Source organism: Eublepharis macularius, chromosome 2 (genome assembly GCF_028583425.1).
Source record: "Eublepharis macularius isolate TG4126 chromosome 2, MPM_Emac_v1.0, whole genome shotgun sequence".
Lineage (NCBI taxonomy): Eukaryota > Metazoa > Chordata > Lepidosauria > Squamata > Eublepharidae > Eublepharis > Eublepharis macularius.
In genome coordinates, this window is record NC_072791.1 from 235,753,160 (window position 1) to 235,769,183 (window position 16,024).

General features: G+C 50.3%; 1 protein-coding gene across 8 annotated transcripts in view; it reads left to right on the forward strand.

The window, feature by feature from the left end:
• Positions 1 to 10,197, forward strand: part of LOC129325227 (patatin-like phospholipase domain-containing protein 6) — a 70,156-nt gene extending 59,959 nt beyond the window's left edge. For 5 of the 8 annotated variants that reach the window (XM_054972843.1, XM_054972847.1, XM_054972845.1 and 2 more), the window contains 5 exons: positions 1,808 to 1,960; positions 2,429 to 2,545; positions 4,932 to 5,028; positions 8,043 to 8,161; positions 9,329 to 10,197. In XM_054972843.1, the coding sequence (XP_054828818.1) occupies positions 1,808 to 1,960; positions 2,429 to 2,545; positions 4,932 to 5,028; positions 8,043 to 8,161; positions 9,329 to 9,406 (564 nt within the window). In that variant the 3' untranslated portion in view covers positions 9,407 to 10,197. The remainder of the gene's footprint in view (positions 1 to 1,807; positions 1,961 to 2,428; positions 2,546 to 4,931; positions 5,029 to 8,042; positions 8,162 to 9,328) is intronic. The other 3 variants (XM_054972844.1, XM_054972850.1, XM_054972848.1) reach the window with 1 other exon arrangement.
• The last annotated feature ends 5,827 nt before the right edge of the window (positions 10,198 to 16,024 follow it).

Genomic DNA, 16,024 nt, shown 5'->3' on the forward strand with positions numbered 1-16,024 from the left:
CTATATTTTTTGCAGTCAGCTCAACTCCCAAATATTTCACCTTACTAGTTACTTCACAGTCCGTTGTTTCCATTAACAATTGTTGTTTCTGCTTAGTCATGTTTTTACATAATATCTTTGACTTCTTTTTGTTAATGAAGAAACCTGCCAAGTCCCCAAACTCCTTAATCTTGTCTATCATTTTTGGCATGTTCTCCAATGGATCTTCTACAATTAACATTATGTCATCTGCAAATGCTCTAACCTTGTATGAATAGTCCTTTATTTTTATTCCTCGTATTTCCTCGTCTTGTCGTATTTGTATCATCAGAATCTCCAATACTAAAATGAACAACAATGGAGATAACGGGCAACCTTGTCTTGTTCCTTTACTAATCGTCAATTTCTTGGTCAGTTCATCATTCACTACAATTGCTGCAGTCTGGTCTCTATAAATTTCTTTAATTGCTCTGATGAATCTTTCTCCCAATTGTAGCTTTTCCATAGTGGCAAACAAAAAATCCCAGTTTAAATTGTCAAACGCTTTTTCAGCGTCTACAAAGAAGAAACCAACCTCTTTGTCACAACGCTTGTCATAATATTCAATAGCATTGATCACTGTCCTTAAATTGTCTCTTATTTGTCTGTCTGGCAAAAAGCCTGCTTGTTCCTCCTCTATGACTTCCGAGAGCCACCCCTTCAGTCTCTCCGCCAATATCTTCGTAAAAATTTTATAATCATTGTTAAGTAGTGATATAGGTCTGTAATTTTTCACGTTAGTCAGATCTTGGCCCTCTTTTGGGATCAATGATATATTCGCTTCGCTCCAAGTGTCTGGAATTCTTTGATCCCTAAAAACTCCGTTCATCACCTCTTTTAGGAATGGTGCCAGTTCGTTGGCCATTGTCTTATAAAATTTAGCCGTAAGTCCATCTGGCCCTGGCGCCTTTCCTAGATTTGCGGATTGTATTGCCTTACTTATTTCCTCATCAGTTACTTCACTATTCAACTTATTTCTCCAAGCTTCCGAGATCTCTGGAAGTTTGGTTTTCTCCAAATATGATGCTATTGATTCTTTGGTTCCTGGGAGATCATTGTTAAAGTAAAAAGTACCTGCGGGGGGGGGGATTAGGATCTAGAAGGTATCGCTTGAGCCATGGTGTCCACCCCGTTATTAGCTATGGCAAGGAGAACAGACACAACCTCTCCCTCTTTCTCGTCCCCTCTCTGGAGTAATAACAGTCCGGGGAAGGGCAGCATTTCAGAAAAGGATGCAAGGGGGAAAAATAAGGCTAAAACCCTACTCGCTTCTACACTCCACTGTGATTTGGATAGACCCCTCCCCCCCCCCCCCGCCCTGGCCCCCATCCTTGTTGGAGAGAGCCATTCAGAAGTATATCAGAATCAGGTCGAGACGAGAGAAACGCAGAGAAAGAAAAAGGGAATTGTAAGCATGTGCGTTAAGGATAAATGAGAAAAGAGAGACCGGAATGGATGGTAAAGAGTCCAGGAGCACCTTTAAGACTAACCAACTTTACCGTAGCATAAGCTTTCGAGAACCACAGTTCTTTTCGTCTGGTGCAATCTGATGAAGAGTACTGTGGCTCTCGAAAGCTTATGCTACAATAAAGTTGGTTAGTCTTAAAGGTGCTCCTGGACTCATTACTGTTTTGTGACTACAGACTAATATGGATAACTCCTTGGAATGGATGGGTGTGCGTGTATGAGAGAGAGAGACTTGGTTGGGAAGGGAAAGCAAGGAGGACTGCTGGTTTGCTTTGTCCAGGGGCCACCTGTGCCTTCATGCGGCTTGGTCCTTCGTTCCCAGGTGCCAGACATGGCAGAGATCCAGTCTCGCCTGGCCTACGTTTCGTGCGTGCGGCAGCTGGAGGTGGTGAAGAGCAGTTCATACTGTGAATACATTCGTCCTCCCATCGATCGCTTCAAAACCATGGATTTTGGCAAGTTCGATGAGATCTATGTGAGTCCTGGGGCCAAGCCAGGCTACTTCCTGGTGAAACGCGTGACTGGGCAAAGCCTCTTTGAACTCCTGTCTGGCAGGTTTTTGAAGAGGGGCTGTTCATTGTTGCTTGAAAAGATGCAAGAAAGAGTCTGGGAAGCATCTTTCCCAGGCCGTGTGTTCTCGTGCTCGTCTGCTTGTATAGTTAGGAAATCTGTCTCATATTTTGCCTCAACCTGGCGCTGTTTGCTGGGAAGACCAGGCGTGTGCTGGAAAGACTCAAGCCTGTTCTAGATGCGCTGTTTCTTCAAGCACAGGTCTTGGGAGGGCTTCCAGTATCCTGAAGTGACTCACTCCTTCTTGCAACTTTCCGTTTTAAAAAAATAGTGTTTCCCATCTATGCCCTTGCTTGTAAGAATCCCAATGCAGCTTACAACAAAATTTTTAAAACCAATATGTCGATTACCTTGTTTTTGCTCTCTTCCATAGGATGTGGGTTACCAACATGGAAAAGTGGTGTTTGGTGGCTGGTGTCGTGGGGATATCATTGAGAAAATGGTGAAAGATTGGCATTCTGCAGACTTCTATGAGAGCAAGCGCATGGATGTAAGTGGCGGGCGGGAGTGGAGGTGGATGGAGAATGGCCAAGTGTGGGGCTCCTCCAGCTAACTGGAAGGAAGGAATATCCCTTTGAACCCCTTTTCTCTCCCCGCCTGACCCTGGGTTCCCCTGAGACAAAGCGGGGTGGGTGGGGCTCAGTGGAAGAGCACCTGCTGCGCCTGCGGGAAGTCCCCGGTTCGGACCCCAGCAGCAGGATTGGTTAGTAGATGAGCCGCTGCTAGTCAGAGTAGACAGGAGTGGGCTGTGCACTGAAAGAAATGCTGTTTACATTTCAGATCTGGGATTCAGGAGCCCTAATTCGCCCCCCACCCCATCCCTAATCCTGGTTTTCTGGGTGTCTGTTACCATTCTGGGATTCCATTCTGGTGTGTTTTCTTTCCCCTTTGGATTCTGGAATTCTGAGGCCATTATTTCCTGTGAGGGAGTGAAGCCAGGGGTCTGGGGCAACTGTTTTTAAAGGTAACAGCTCCACAGATGCATGGGGAGCAGGTCCTTTCCCTGCATTAAATACCTCCCAGGTTTCATGGGAATTAGAGCAAGGAGTCCGATTTTACCTCTCCCTGAATCCTTGTCTCCAGTCTTTCTTTGGGGGGGGAAATACCTTGCTACGCTTAACGTTTCAAAGGAGAGGAAGGACCTACCTGGGCCGGACTCACCTGGCCAGCATGAGCCCTGCCTGTGGCTCCAGGCCGTGTTTGTAGCCCCCCCCTCCCCGTTAAAATGCCCCTCCCTCCCCTGCCACATTGGGACCCACAGAGCTGCCTGAAACCCCGGAAGTGGGAGGGGGCAGGCCAGCAAGCAGGACTCCCGGCTGCCTAGGGGAAAGAATTGAATGCGCTAAAACAGATGGCCATGGGAGCTCCTTGAAGGCCCTTTGGATATAGGGGGCACCAGGAATGCCGATTGGCTTGCCTGGGCTCCATTCCTGTCTGTAAAATGAGGAGCGGATCAGAGAAACCCAGGGCACGCGTCAATCTGAGTCCCTGGCAGTAGACGGGGGCTCCCTCGGAGAGCTCTTAGATCTGCAAGGAAACATCCACTGGTGGTCCCTGGCCCCAGGGAGGCTCGGCTGGCTTCGACCAACTTGGTGGAACTCTCTGTCGGAAGTCACTCAGGCCCGCTCAGATCTTGTATCTTTTCGGCGGTCCTGTAAGACAGAGATGTTCCGCCAGGCATACGGTTGAGGCCAGCACGGGATCCATTGAATTAGCCTCCCTGCCGGTCTCCTGCCAGTGGGGGGTGGGGGGGGAGCATATGGTCTATCTGCCTCCCCATGCTTGAGGGATTAGAGTTTCGCCAACCCACACCTCCACCCTTTTCTTCCCTTGTGTATATGGTGGGCAGGGGAAGGGGGAAGGGTGCCCCACCTGGAATGTTGAAATCCATGTTGGTGCTGAGTTGTATTTTACTGGTTTTATTTGTTGTAATTTATCTATGATTGTAACCCGCCCTGAGCCTGCTTGCGGGGAGGGCAGGCTAGAAATCCAATCAATCAATCCTGGGAGTAAGCCTCATTGCATAGAATGGGCTTACTCTTGAGTAGACGATTAGGCTTGCTCTCTGAATGTGGAATTACAGCTCCTCAGCACTTCCAGCAGCCCCCCCCCGCCCCGCCCCCGGCAGCCTTCTCAAGCCTCAGGATGCCCAGTGCAAGCAGCGGGCTCCTTTCTCGGCTGCTCTGGGGAGCCATCCCAGCCTTGTCGTGTCTGAACCCCACCCGTGCCAGTGCTAACTCTGAACCAGGGTTTCATACTGTAACTTGACGTCACATTGTCAGTGCCATAACTGTTTCTTTCACAGACTTTGTGCAGGTGCTTATCTAACGGACTGTAGAAACTTTCAGGGCCAAACTACAAGTGACAAATGACACTTGAACGGCAAGTGTGTTCCTCCCTGTTCACTTGCCCTCCACTTGCTCTCCACTCGATCCACTTGCCGTTCTAGTGTCATTCGTCACTTGTAGCTTGGCCCTCAGTGTTCATGGCCTTGTGGACTACTCACTCCCAGGCATGGCTGTGTCTCGACTCTGATCTTTTGCTTTCTCACTGACTCTACTGGATAGTATAAATATGTGAAACGTTCTCACCCAAAGCGTGCGCCAAAAGTCTTGTTTATTGTTGGGAGGGGGAAGGAGCAAACGTGCGAGTTAAGAGGAGGGATTTCCCCCCATGTCACTATGCCTGTCAATGCTGCTCTTACTGCTTGGATGCTTACCTTGCTTCGGAGTAATCCTATGGACATATCTATGGGAATGATTTGATTTCTGAATAAAACCATTTAACCAAGAGCCTGGACTTCGTGTTGCCATGGTACAGGGACCTGTCCGCCATGTCCTGTCACCCGTAGCCAGACAACCCTCTCCTTTTCTCAGGTGCTGACGTGTCCCAGTGCAGGATTCACAGACCTGGCTGAGATCGTGTCTCGCATTGAGCCTGCCAAGAGCTACGTGTCAGATGGCTATGCAGATGGTGAGTGCCACTCGTGGAAGGGTTTGAACTCCTGTACGTGGGAAGCCTCGGCTCCCGTCCCTGTGTGGCAGCAGACCAGGATTTTTCCATAGAGATGCTTTTGTAGTCATTCTCAGCACGCCTGACACACCCAGTCCTCTGGGGACTGTCCCAATCGCCGTGTCCATCACTGCCAGCAAAAAAGGCTTGGCGAGATGAATGCAAAGCCAGGCAGGGCGGTTGCTGCCACACAACGGCTCCAAACAGGGGCTTTGCGCTGGAGAGCCAGGCTTGGGGGGGGGGGGGTTAGAGATCCCTGCTGAGCCATGATGGTCTCTGAGTGGCCCCTTCGGCCAAGCAGGTATTTCATAGTGTGCTACCACACAGAGGGTTGTCGTGGGGCTACAACGCTGTTGTTCCGAGGCCAAACATTACGAGTCACATTAGCCGTTTGACCACTGTTGTAAACAACGGCATGTTTCATTCCCTCTCCCCTATCCAGCATGTCTAGCACAGCTTCCTTACGGCACAGCACTGTAGTTTTCGCCACCTTGCTTGACATCATTTGCTACTGCTGGAGGCCCCAGAAATATTTATCTATATTTAGTTATTTTTAACCTGTTTTTCTCCTCAGGGGGAATTAAAAGTGGCATATGATTTAAATAAACAAACAATAAAACCAAAAAGAGAACAAGAACAAAAACTCAGCAGGCCTAGCGGATTGGAGGGAGGTGTCCAGTGGGGTGCTGCAGGGCTCGGTTTTGGGCCCGGTACTTTTCAATATTTTTATCAGTGATCTGGATGAAGGGGTAAATGGGCTACCCATTAAATTTGCTGATGATACCAAATTGGGAGGAGTGGCAAACACCCAAGACTCTGGAGAAGTGGGCAGTTGTGAACAGGATGCAATTCAACATATTTAAGTGCACAGTATTACATCTGGGCCACAAAAATGTGAAGCACAAATACAGGATGGAGGATACACTTCTGGGTAATAGTGTATGCGAAAGAGATCTTGGGATAAGAGTGGACTGTAAAGTAAATATGAGCAGTCAGTGTGATGCGGTGGCAAAAAAGGCAAACTCAGTCTTGGGTTGGATCAAAAGGGCCATATCGTTGAAATCGCAGGAGGTCATAGCCCCTCTCTATACTGCCTTGGTCAGGCCTCACCTGGAGTATTGTGTGCAGTTCTGGAGGCCTCACTTCAAAAAGGATGTGGACAAAATCGAGAGGGTGCAGAGGAGAGCGACGAGGATGATCAGGGGTCTGGAGACTGAGCCCTACGAGGAAAGGCTGAGGGCCTTGGGAATGTTCAGTTTGGAGAAGAGGAGGTTGAGAGGGGACATGATTGCTCTCTTTAAATATTTGAAAGGCTGTCATTTGGAGGAGGGCAAGGAGCTGTTCCAGTTGGCAGCAGAGGGTAAGACCCGAAGCAATGGGCTTAAATTACATGCACAAAGGTACCGGCTGGATATTAGGAAAAACTTTTTCCCGGTCAGAGTAGTTCAAAGGTAGAATCAGCTGCTTTGGGAGGTGGTGAGCTCTCCTTCAGTGGCAGTTTTCAAGGATAGGCTGGATGAATATTTGTCAGGGATGCTTTAGACTCATCCCTGCATTGGGCAGGGGGTTGGACTAGAAGGTCTGTGTGGCCCCTTCCAACTCTGTGATTCTGTAAAAACTGAGGGCCAGAGGCCCTTTGGCTCCTGCCAAAAGACACCTCCGGCCACTTCTAGACTTTAATACCAGCAACAGGGATGGAGATAGAAACTAAGCCCGGATCTCCCACAGCGGGTTGTTCTGTTCCCAAGATTTTCCATCCCTTTCAGCCATGCTGTGGATGGACTCGCAAGCCCCGTGTGAGGTCGGAAGACCTTGCAGCTGTCCCAGGTTTTCATTCTACAATGCTGTCCCTTTCCCTCCCTTCTTGGGTGCTACTAAAAACAAACTGGGTCATCGCTGCGGCCACCAGCAGCCCAGAACGTCTCCCCTGCTGGCCAGAGCTGGACATCCAGCGCTCTGTGCCTACGTTGCCATTTAGAGGCTCTGCCTAGTTTCCACGTCTCCCACTCTGCTCCTTCGAGCTCGTATGGGAGTGATTTATCGCACTTCCATAGCTTCAAGCTGTCACACTCCAGGGCTGGTGAGTTTACCTACTTGCCCCTCTGTTTTACCACCCTTCAAGTAGCAAAAACAAAAAAGCATGACAGAGATCATGCTTCAAGCATTCAAATGATAAGAAGGTTTAATTAACAAAAAGTAAAAGAGTTTACCTGGTGTGTTCAAGCATCAGGCTTAGAAAAGATATAAGGAAACGGTGAAAAGACACCATCTTCTTACCCTCCTCTCGGCACTTACCCAAACTGTGTCTAACTGGGATAGGCCAGTCCTGCTTGAAGTTATGGCATTTAGAAGTCCATCATTATCTTAGTTTCCAGAGTTGGGACTTTTGCCCCTTGTCCGTCACCTTGTGGAGAAGATGCAGTCCCCAGGTGAAGACTTATGCCATCATGGCTTGTGCCCATCCAAGGAGAAGATCAAGATGGGAGGGAAGAAGCTGCATCCCAACGTCCCCCGGGAATTTATGATTGGGAGCCCACCATCCCCCCCCCTCTTCCGGGGTCATTCAGACCTTCCTGCGTCAAGAGGGGAAGGGTCTCACCTTCTTGCTGCCCACAGCTGTGACCCTGGAGGTGCGGCATTCCAGCAGGCCGTTCCACAGGGTGGATCCACAACAGAGAAAGCACACACGTGTGGACAGTTGTTGCTCTTGAGAGCTTCATGGTTTTATTGTGGAGACAGTCATAGCAAGTGCTGTGTAGGTTGACTGAAGAGCTCACCTGTGTGCAGTTGCATGCGCACACACTCACAAACTGTTCAGCATGAGAGAGGGGGGGGCACCTGATGAGGCACCTGCAGAAATGTACGGGGATTGCGGGGCAGGAGACGATCAGCGGGGCTGGTGCCGAGGGAAGGGTGCTGCTTTGTGAACATCCGGAGTCGTCCCGGGGTGACGAAATGTCTCTTTGCCCACCAAGCAGGGGAGGAATCGGATTACCTGACTGAGTACGAGGAGGACGGAATCGAGGCCACGCAGGAGGAGGAAGGGCAGGAGCTGCTCTTTGCTCCGGCCGAGCAGAATGCCGCCTTTGAAACGGTAAGGTTTAGCCGGGGTTTTGATGGCGCCCCGTGTTTGGTTTCTTCACAAGTAGTTACATTGTTTTGTTCCCTTGTAGCCTGTTATATTATTAGCCACCTTGAATCTAAGGGGATACAAATATTTAAATAAATAATAGCTATGCAGGTCAGGAGGGTATAATGAAGAACATTTCTTAAACATGGTGTCACTTACGGTCTCTAGAACACATTTTTATTTCTTGAGATGCCTGCGCCCTGCTTTTCTCCCCAGTGGGGGCCCAAAGGGGCTTCCGGCGCCATCCTTCCCTCCTCCTCCTCGTCCTCACAACAAAAACCCCGTCAGAGAGGCCGAGGGAGTGATTGGCCCAAGGCTGCCCAGCAAGCTTCCGTGGCAGAGCAGGGATTCAGACCTGGGCTTCCCAGCTCCTAGAAAGACGCTCTAGCCACTGCACTGCGCTGCTGCAGGAGAAGCATGCACCGTATCCGTGGGCCAAGAAACAATGAACTCCACCTCCTCCCATGCCCTTTCCCCCTTTGGAAACGAGCCCCCGGTCTGCTTTTAGCCATGGTCGGGGGGAAAGGCAAGGACTCCTTCGGTGCCTGCATTTTCTCACTCCCCAGTGCTGGGGGCCTGTTTCTCTCCCTCCCGTGGTCTTGCTGTATGTCTGTGGAATCTCTTAGTGGCTGCTGCAGACGTGTCAGTTCTCAGGGACAGGAACCTGTTAGGGAGGCTGGTAAGGTTTCTGCTGTCTGTTGCCCTCACCGGACCATGACTCAGTTATAAACAGCGTCCAGGCCCAGGAAAAGGGAAATGCGCCCTCCGCTCCGTTGGAGCTGCAGGGATCACAGCAGTTCCGGTGCACGGTGAAGGTCACCCTGAGTCTGTCTCGTAGGGTCTGCCTCTCTCCCTGCCTTCCTCCAGTTCCTCTCAAGCCCACCTTTCCCCCAAAGCCTTTGATGCGCACCTCGTCCTCTGAAACACGATCCCTGTGCAGGGAGGGGAATGCTGGCTCACCAGAGAGTTGGGCGGGGAGAGAGTGGGCAGGTAAAGGGGCTCCGTGAGCAGAGGCGACACAGGCCAGGCCTGCCCAGAGGGCTGCGTTCCGCGTGTCCGTTTGATTTCTGGCTGCAGTTCTCTACTGTACCTTCTAAGTGGCTCACAGCACCACGCCTTCTGTTCTTTCAGGATGAGGAGAAGAGCCTTCGACACCGCCGAGAGGCCTCCCAAGAGCCTTCTGGTCCTCTAGGCCCTGCTACACTTTGAGGAATGTGTTTACGGAGCCAGAGAAATGGACAGACTGTGTCCAAACCTCGTCCTCCCCATAGAGGCCACCACATTGGTGGTGCGGAAGCAAGGAGTCCTGCATGTCTCACACTTGGTCCTCTGCTTCTCTCCGGCTGAGTAGGACATTCTCAGGACTCTACTACGCTCTTTTAGCTCCAGCTGCAGCTCCTGGCATGTGCTGCAGAGTGCCGCAAAGGGAACAGGGTGCCACACGCCCACAGCAGTGCCCAGGAGGCCCCGTGGAAAAGGCTGCGGAGAGACTCTGGGGCCATCAGGCTTTCGGAGCTGGAGCTCCTTCTCTAGGACTGGCCGGCAGCTGCATGACATGCCCTGTTGGGGGGAGGGAGGGGGGAGGCTGGGAATTCCCCACTGAGGACACGGAGCTTCCTTCTACCAAGCCAGACCCTTGGCCCATCAAGGTCCGTGTTGTTCACGCTGGCGGGCGCCGGCGCTCTCTACAGGGTCTCAGGAAGGAGTCTTTCACATCACCAACCACGTTTCAGGGGAGACTCTGCCTGGGATTGAGCCTGGGACCACCTGCACGTTAAGAAGACGCCCCTACCCCTGGTGTGCTGGGACACGTCGGGATCTTGTCCGCTCCCATTCAGGAAGCTGCTGTCAGTTTCAGCCAGACAGGTTTGGGCGCTCTGGCTAGCCGGGATGGGGCCTTAACCCATTGCACGAGCCAAAGCAAAGGGAATAACAAAAGGCTTTCCCACCCCAGCCGTTAGCAGTGTAAACGCCGCTTCTCAATACAGTGTTGGAAAACAGGTCGGATAACTTATTCTGCTCTAAGCAGTCCCAGCATTTCTTGGCTTTGTGTTGCTTACTTGCCAGAGGGTTCAGACTGCAGCCACACCGTGAATGTTAACGTTTTTTTTTTATTGATAAAACAAACTATTCTCAGTTAATGAGATAAAAAGAGAGACCCTGCTTGTGGGTAGCTTACGAAAGATGCCAGAGAGGCCTTACAGGGAAGGAGCAGAGAGTCAGGGTGGGACAGGCAAGCCTGAGGCAGGTCCTGAGAGCCGAGCCGAGGGGTCCCCCTCCGGCCCGGTAGGCCAGCGCATGGGTAGGCCGTCCAGACTGCCGTGCTGAGTGAAGGCAGCCTCACACACACACGAGCGGAGGATGTGGCTGAGGCGTCGATGCTGCAGGAGGCCACAGGGCGTGCCATGGTGGAAGAGAGTAGCTGTCCGGGCATGCTTGGCTGTGCTCAGGTTTTCTTTTTTTGTATTGCACCTTTCTGCATTCAGGACAGGAACAAAAAGGAAATAAGCAATAAATGCAGTATCTAATATAAGACAGTATCCGTTTTTTAGAAAAACAGCTCAGATAGTTAAAAACGGTATTTTTACAGAAGACCTAAGTAACGGCACATAACATGAACCTTTTTAGCAAGAGCCCACCTCTGATAAAGTGGACTCTGGATCACTAACGTTTAGGCCACAATAGGTTTTCTGGTATTTAAGGTGTGCAAGCATGCTTCTTTGGCTGCATCAGATGAACACAACTGATCCCATTAGGATTAATGTCCAAAAAACCTCTCCATTTGAAGCAGCAATAGCTCGGAAGCCACACCGTCCAGATTAAAAAGAGAGACTTTACAACCTCCGCAGAAACTCAGCAGAGATGTTGACTCTTTGGGAAAGTGGTGGGAGGATGCGCAAGGGTGGCATAAGGGGGAAGAGTTGGCCAGTGTGGGTGGTAGACGTGGTATTCCGTATGGCACTATGGGGAGACGTGGGAAGCTGCTGTTGGCGTCAGCAGGCATTGGGGTGACTTTTGGGGGAGGGCCTGCAGTATCCCCCTTGAACAGAAGAAGGACTATTCCCTCCGTTTCGCAGTCCCAACAGGATATTTTTGTCAAGGCACTGCTGGCGCTGGGCTAGCTGACTGGTGAGCGTCTTTTTGGCCCTCTGTGGTATCCGCAGAACTCTCCTCTGGCACCACATTTCAAACGGATCCATTTTCTTCCTGTCAGCTTTCTTCACTTTCCGATGTTCACATCCATGCATAGTAATGGGGAATACCATAGTTTGGATTATCTTGATCTTGGTCCTTCGAGAGACATCCTTAAGGATCTGTTCTAGTTCCCTCAAGGCTGCTCTCCCAAGTCTCAATCTCCTGATTTCTGATTTTGCAGTCTGTTTTTTTGGTTGATGATTGAGCCAAGGAATGGAAAATCTTGAACCATTTCAATTTCCTCATTGTCAGCTTTAAAATTGTGTAATTCTTCAGTAGTCATTACTTTCATCATCTTGATGTTCAGTTGTAATTCTGCTTTGGCGCTTTCTACTTTAACCTTCATTAGTCGTTTCAAATCTTCATTATTTTCTGGCAGTAACGTGGTGTCATCTGCATATCTCAAATTCTTAATATTCTTTCCACCAATTTTCACTCCACCTTCTAAATCTATAAATAAGAGGAGGATTTTGCTCCCCAGATGACAAGAGAATGCCACAGGGGCAAAACAACCCCTTAGACCTGTTAGAGATTATGTACTTTATATATTTAGTTTAGTTTAGTAACTTAGCAGAGTAATATAGCAGAACAATTTAGTCAGAAGCGTTTAAACCCTTACAAACATGTATTAATTAATCCTCAGACAAAATTCATAGAAAGATAGAACTTACAGTTTATTGTAGCAGATTTCTTCCATAGCAATATCTTCTGGTAATAACAAGGGAAAGATCCTCTTCTAAAGAGTTACATTCCCTAGTCTAATGCCACGGCCTGAAACTAGGCAGCGAGGCTGTAGGTGCGGGTCTGTGGACAAAGAGAAGGGCTCCATGAGGAGCATGGTGGCTTCACATCCTTTCTCTTTTTGCAAGACCATGAGGGAAGGTGTGAGATCTCCCAAGAGGCACAGAGGCAAGAGAGGAGGAGTCAGGAGGCGTTCCCACCTTAGACAAGAGAGTGGCAGATTGCTAGACTTATACATTCAAAGAGACATGCAGCGCCCCCCAGTGTCCAAAGGCAGGGTGAGTCGCCTATTCCAACAAGACCCTTGGTCTTTTCGCTTGAAATGAAGGATTTGCACGGCTAGCGTTGGTCTTTAGCTGCTGGAGCCCAACCAGAATGGACTTCACCCCCTTTATCCCACCCAGTCCGTGCCTCTCTCCTCTCTGCTGCCACTACAGGCCACTGCTGGGGTTGCAGTCCCTCAGCCTGAACTGGACTCTCTTTAGGAGTACCAGAATCCTCCCCCCCGCTCTGCCTGCGTGAAAGGAAGGACAGAAACTTAGATGTCTCACTTGCTAGAGGTTTTCCCAACCATGCAAGCGCTCTTTTACCTTAGTAAGCACAAACCCAAATCATGAGGTTTTGTTTGTTGCTGCAGAGACCCAAATGACTCCAATTCCAGAAAAAATAATTTTTTGTTGTGAGGAATATAGCACTCTTCCCCCCAAAAATCTAGTCGATCAGCTTGAAAATACAACATCTGAGCAAAGGAAAATCAAATATTTAGAAATGTGGCCTGTTTCCTTAGCTCTAACATCTCTGTGGTGATAAATATACCAGTTCCCAACTCTGGGTTGGGAAATTCCTGGAACCTTGGGAGAGAAGGGGGCAAAGCAGGGAGAGAAGGCCACAGAACCCAACCTCTGACGCTGCTGTCTTCTCCCAGGGAGCAGATCTCTGTGGCCTGGAGATTAGTTCCAGGGAAAATCCAGGCCCCAACTGGAGGTTGGCAACCCCAGTTCCAGATTGGTTCCGATTAAGATCTTCCTGGTTACTTTCTCCCTAGGGCTGGTCCCCTGTCCTCAGACCGCGTGCTGGTGTAGGGCCACTCTCTCGAGCACGTCCCTCTTGCATGGCTGCTTCTCTCTCAAGTTCTCCGTGGCTGCCCTGAAGGACTCCTAACAATGGCTGCCCCCCTTAAAGGCAGAGCTGCCTCTTCCCAGCAGCACCCTTGACCAAGTAGGCCAGGGTGTGGAGAGCAAGGAACTTCATTGTGGCCTACAAGCAACAACTCTCGGCTGCCTTTGCAGGTTGCGTTCCTTTTGGTGCACTGCTTTATTGCCCCCTTCTCAGGGTGGAACTTGGAAAGGGAGAGGAGGGAGTCTAACTCTTGACAGGGTACTTTTGCTTGCAGTTTGAATTTAACCTCTGAGCATTCACAGAGTGTAATCCCGCATTCACAAAGCAAAGTGGAAAATTCAGGTAATTCTCACATGGGAGAAGTGCCGTTTCATCACAGCCACTAATGGGAATATCACCTGCACTGGAATGTCTGTATACGGTCAGGGGCCCTCTAAGTGGACCACCTTTGCCTTACATTGGATCTTGATAAAGTGAGTCCTCTTCACAGAACATAATTGTGAGAGGAAGAAATAGGAGTGATTTGAAGTAAAGAATATGTAACTCAGCTCACCCTGGTGCATTCTAAATGATGTGCATTCTAAAAGATGTTACAATCAAAATATTTGGATGCAGGCATTAGAAAAATGTAAGTGACTGGCCCATGTGCATCTTGAAACACAAAAGTTATGCGACTTCAGTAGAAGCTTGAGGGTTGGAGAAAATATCAAAAAGGCTATAATTATATGTTAATATTCTGCCAGCTGAGTGAAAGGACACCCAGGAGACAAGTCGCTGGCCAAGAGCACTTTGGGGGCAGCTGGAGTCTGCTGGACATCAGAGGAGGACCCTAGAACTGCCCGTAATGGGGAAGGATCCGCCAGAGACTCTCGCGTGGAATAGGTAGGGGTGCTGACTATGGAAAGTAGTATGAGGAGGAGGCCCAGGAATCTGGCCGACTGACAAACAACCCTGAGAGACAAGAAAGTCGTATCAGGCAAACTGAGGAGCCAAGTCACAGAATCACAGAGTTGGAAGGGGCCACACAGACCTTCTAGTCCAACCCCCTGCCCAGTGCAGGATGAGCCTAAAGCCGGACCCTGGCAAATAGTCATCCAGCCTTGTCTTGAAAACTGCCAGTGAAGGGAAAGTCAAGCAATATCAGACTTTCAGATAAAATTTCCAGACTCTGGATTCATTTTTATTTATAGAATCTGCCCTTCATTTGCACATGCATTGGATTCCTGCAAATAATAGCAAAATGCCTTTAAAACGGCCCCAGAAATTAAACTTTTCATATCCCTTCACCCTGAAATTTATCTTATTCAAAACCGGGCACTTTCTTCACACATCCAGTAGAGGGCAGTGTTGACCTGTCCTGGGAAAGATGCGGTGGCAGGTGGTGGCGCACCCGTGCACCTGCGCCACTTCCTCTTCGTGCTCACCAACCTTCGTCTCCTGTAAAGTCAGCCTGTCCTCTTGCTCACGGAATAAGGGGCTCGAGGGCATGTCTGTCAGCCCTTATTGTTGATTTCTACTATGAAGAGATTCCCAAAGCAAATTACTCCAGAGGTCTCTGGCCCTTGTCAATTCATGCTCCCTGCAGACAACCTCTACAGAACATGTTTCACAGATGTACGATTTTCAAATGACTAAAATCCACTTTGCTTCAAGGTAGATTCCATCTTCTCCTGGGCATTCCAGGTTCCTTGGGGCAGGGTGTTGCCAGGGCGACGTTAACAAGCTCTGGCTGGTCGATCTCCTGGTGCCCCCCTGGGCTTTGGGTCAGAGGCCCAAGAAGGACTCCCGGCTTCCTCTCCCTTCCCTGGCCCCCTCCTCCTCCCCCCTCACTCCCCCTTCCCCTCCAGTGTTCCAAACCCAGGGGAACAGTTGCCCGGAGGAGCTGCTGCTACTTCCGTGCTGTCAACAGGCCCAAGGGCTGCAGCCTTCCCCAGCAGAGTCTCTTCTCCCCCCTTAAGGGTCATAGGTGCCCTTTATAACATGGACTGAAAGTGGATCTGGTTCATCCCAGAACTGTGCTGCGAGGTAGGCCAGCGTGTTGATCATCCCAAATTGAGTATGGGGGTGGGGTGGGGGGATGCTTGCTGAAATGCTTCCTGCTGGCAGTGAGGGGCCTGGGAGAAGCGGGGGGCCCTGGGGGTTCAGCTGCCCCCTCCTCTGCCACTGGCATCGCATGAGGCCGAGGTCCGTGATCTGTGGCGGTGTTCATTTCCCAAGGAGATTGTTCAGCCGGTCAGGATTTTAAAACCCCAGAAATGACTGTTTTAAGGGGCACATTGAGTGGCCTTGGGGCACATTTGCTTTTTTAAATAAAGCCATTTACTTCATAGCTAAAGGACAAGCCTACTGAAATATACAGTAGAATAAAACAAGTGATGGCCTATGAGGAGTCCCAGGGGAAGGAAAATCCCCGTTCTCCTCCACTGCCACTGCTCAGCACCCCTGCCCCACACCTGCTGCCCCACCTGCTGCTTCCCAGACCCCTCCTGCCCACTCCCCCCCAGCTCCCCCCTCCTGCCCACCTGTGCTGCTCACCTCCCTTCGGCTGCCCTTCCTGCTCATTCCTTCTCCTGCATCACCCCCTCCCATTGTGGGTACGAGAGGGGGAAGCTGGCAGGAGGGGGAGGGAGCAGCAGCAGGCAGCTTCTGCTCACAGGCTCAGGATGGCCGTTGGCACCCCCTTGTTATTGGGCCACCCAGCCCTAAGCCGTTTGGATCGCTGCCGCTACCCCTGAACTGCAGCACGGTGGCTGGCAATCGCTGTGCACACTG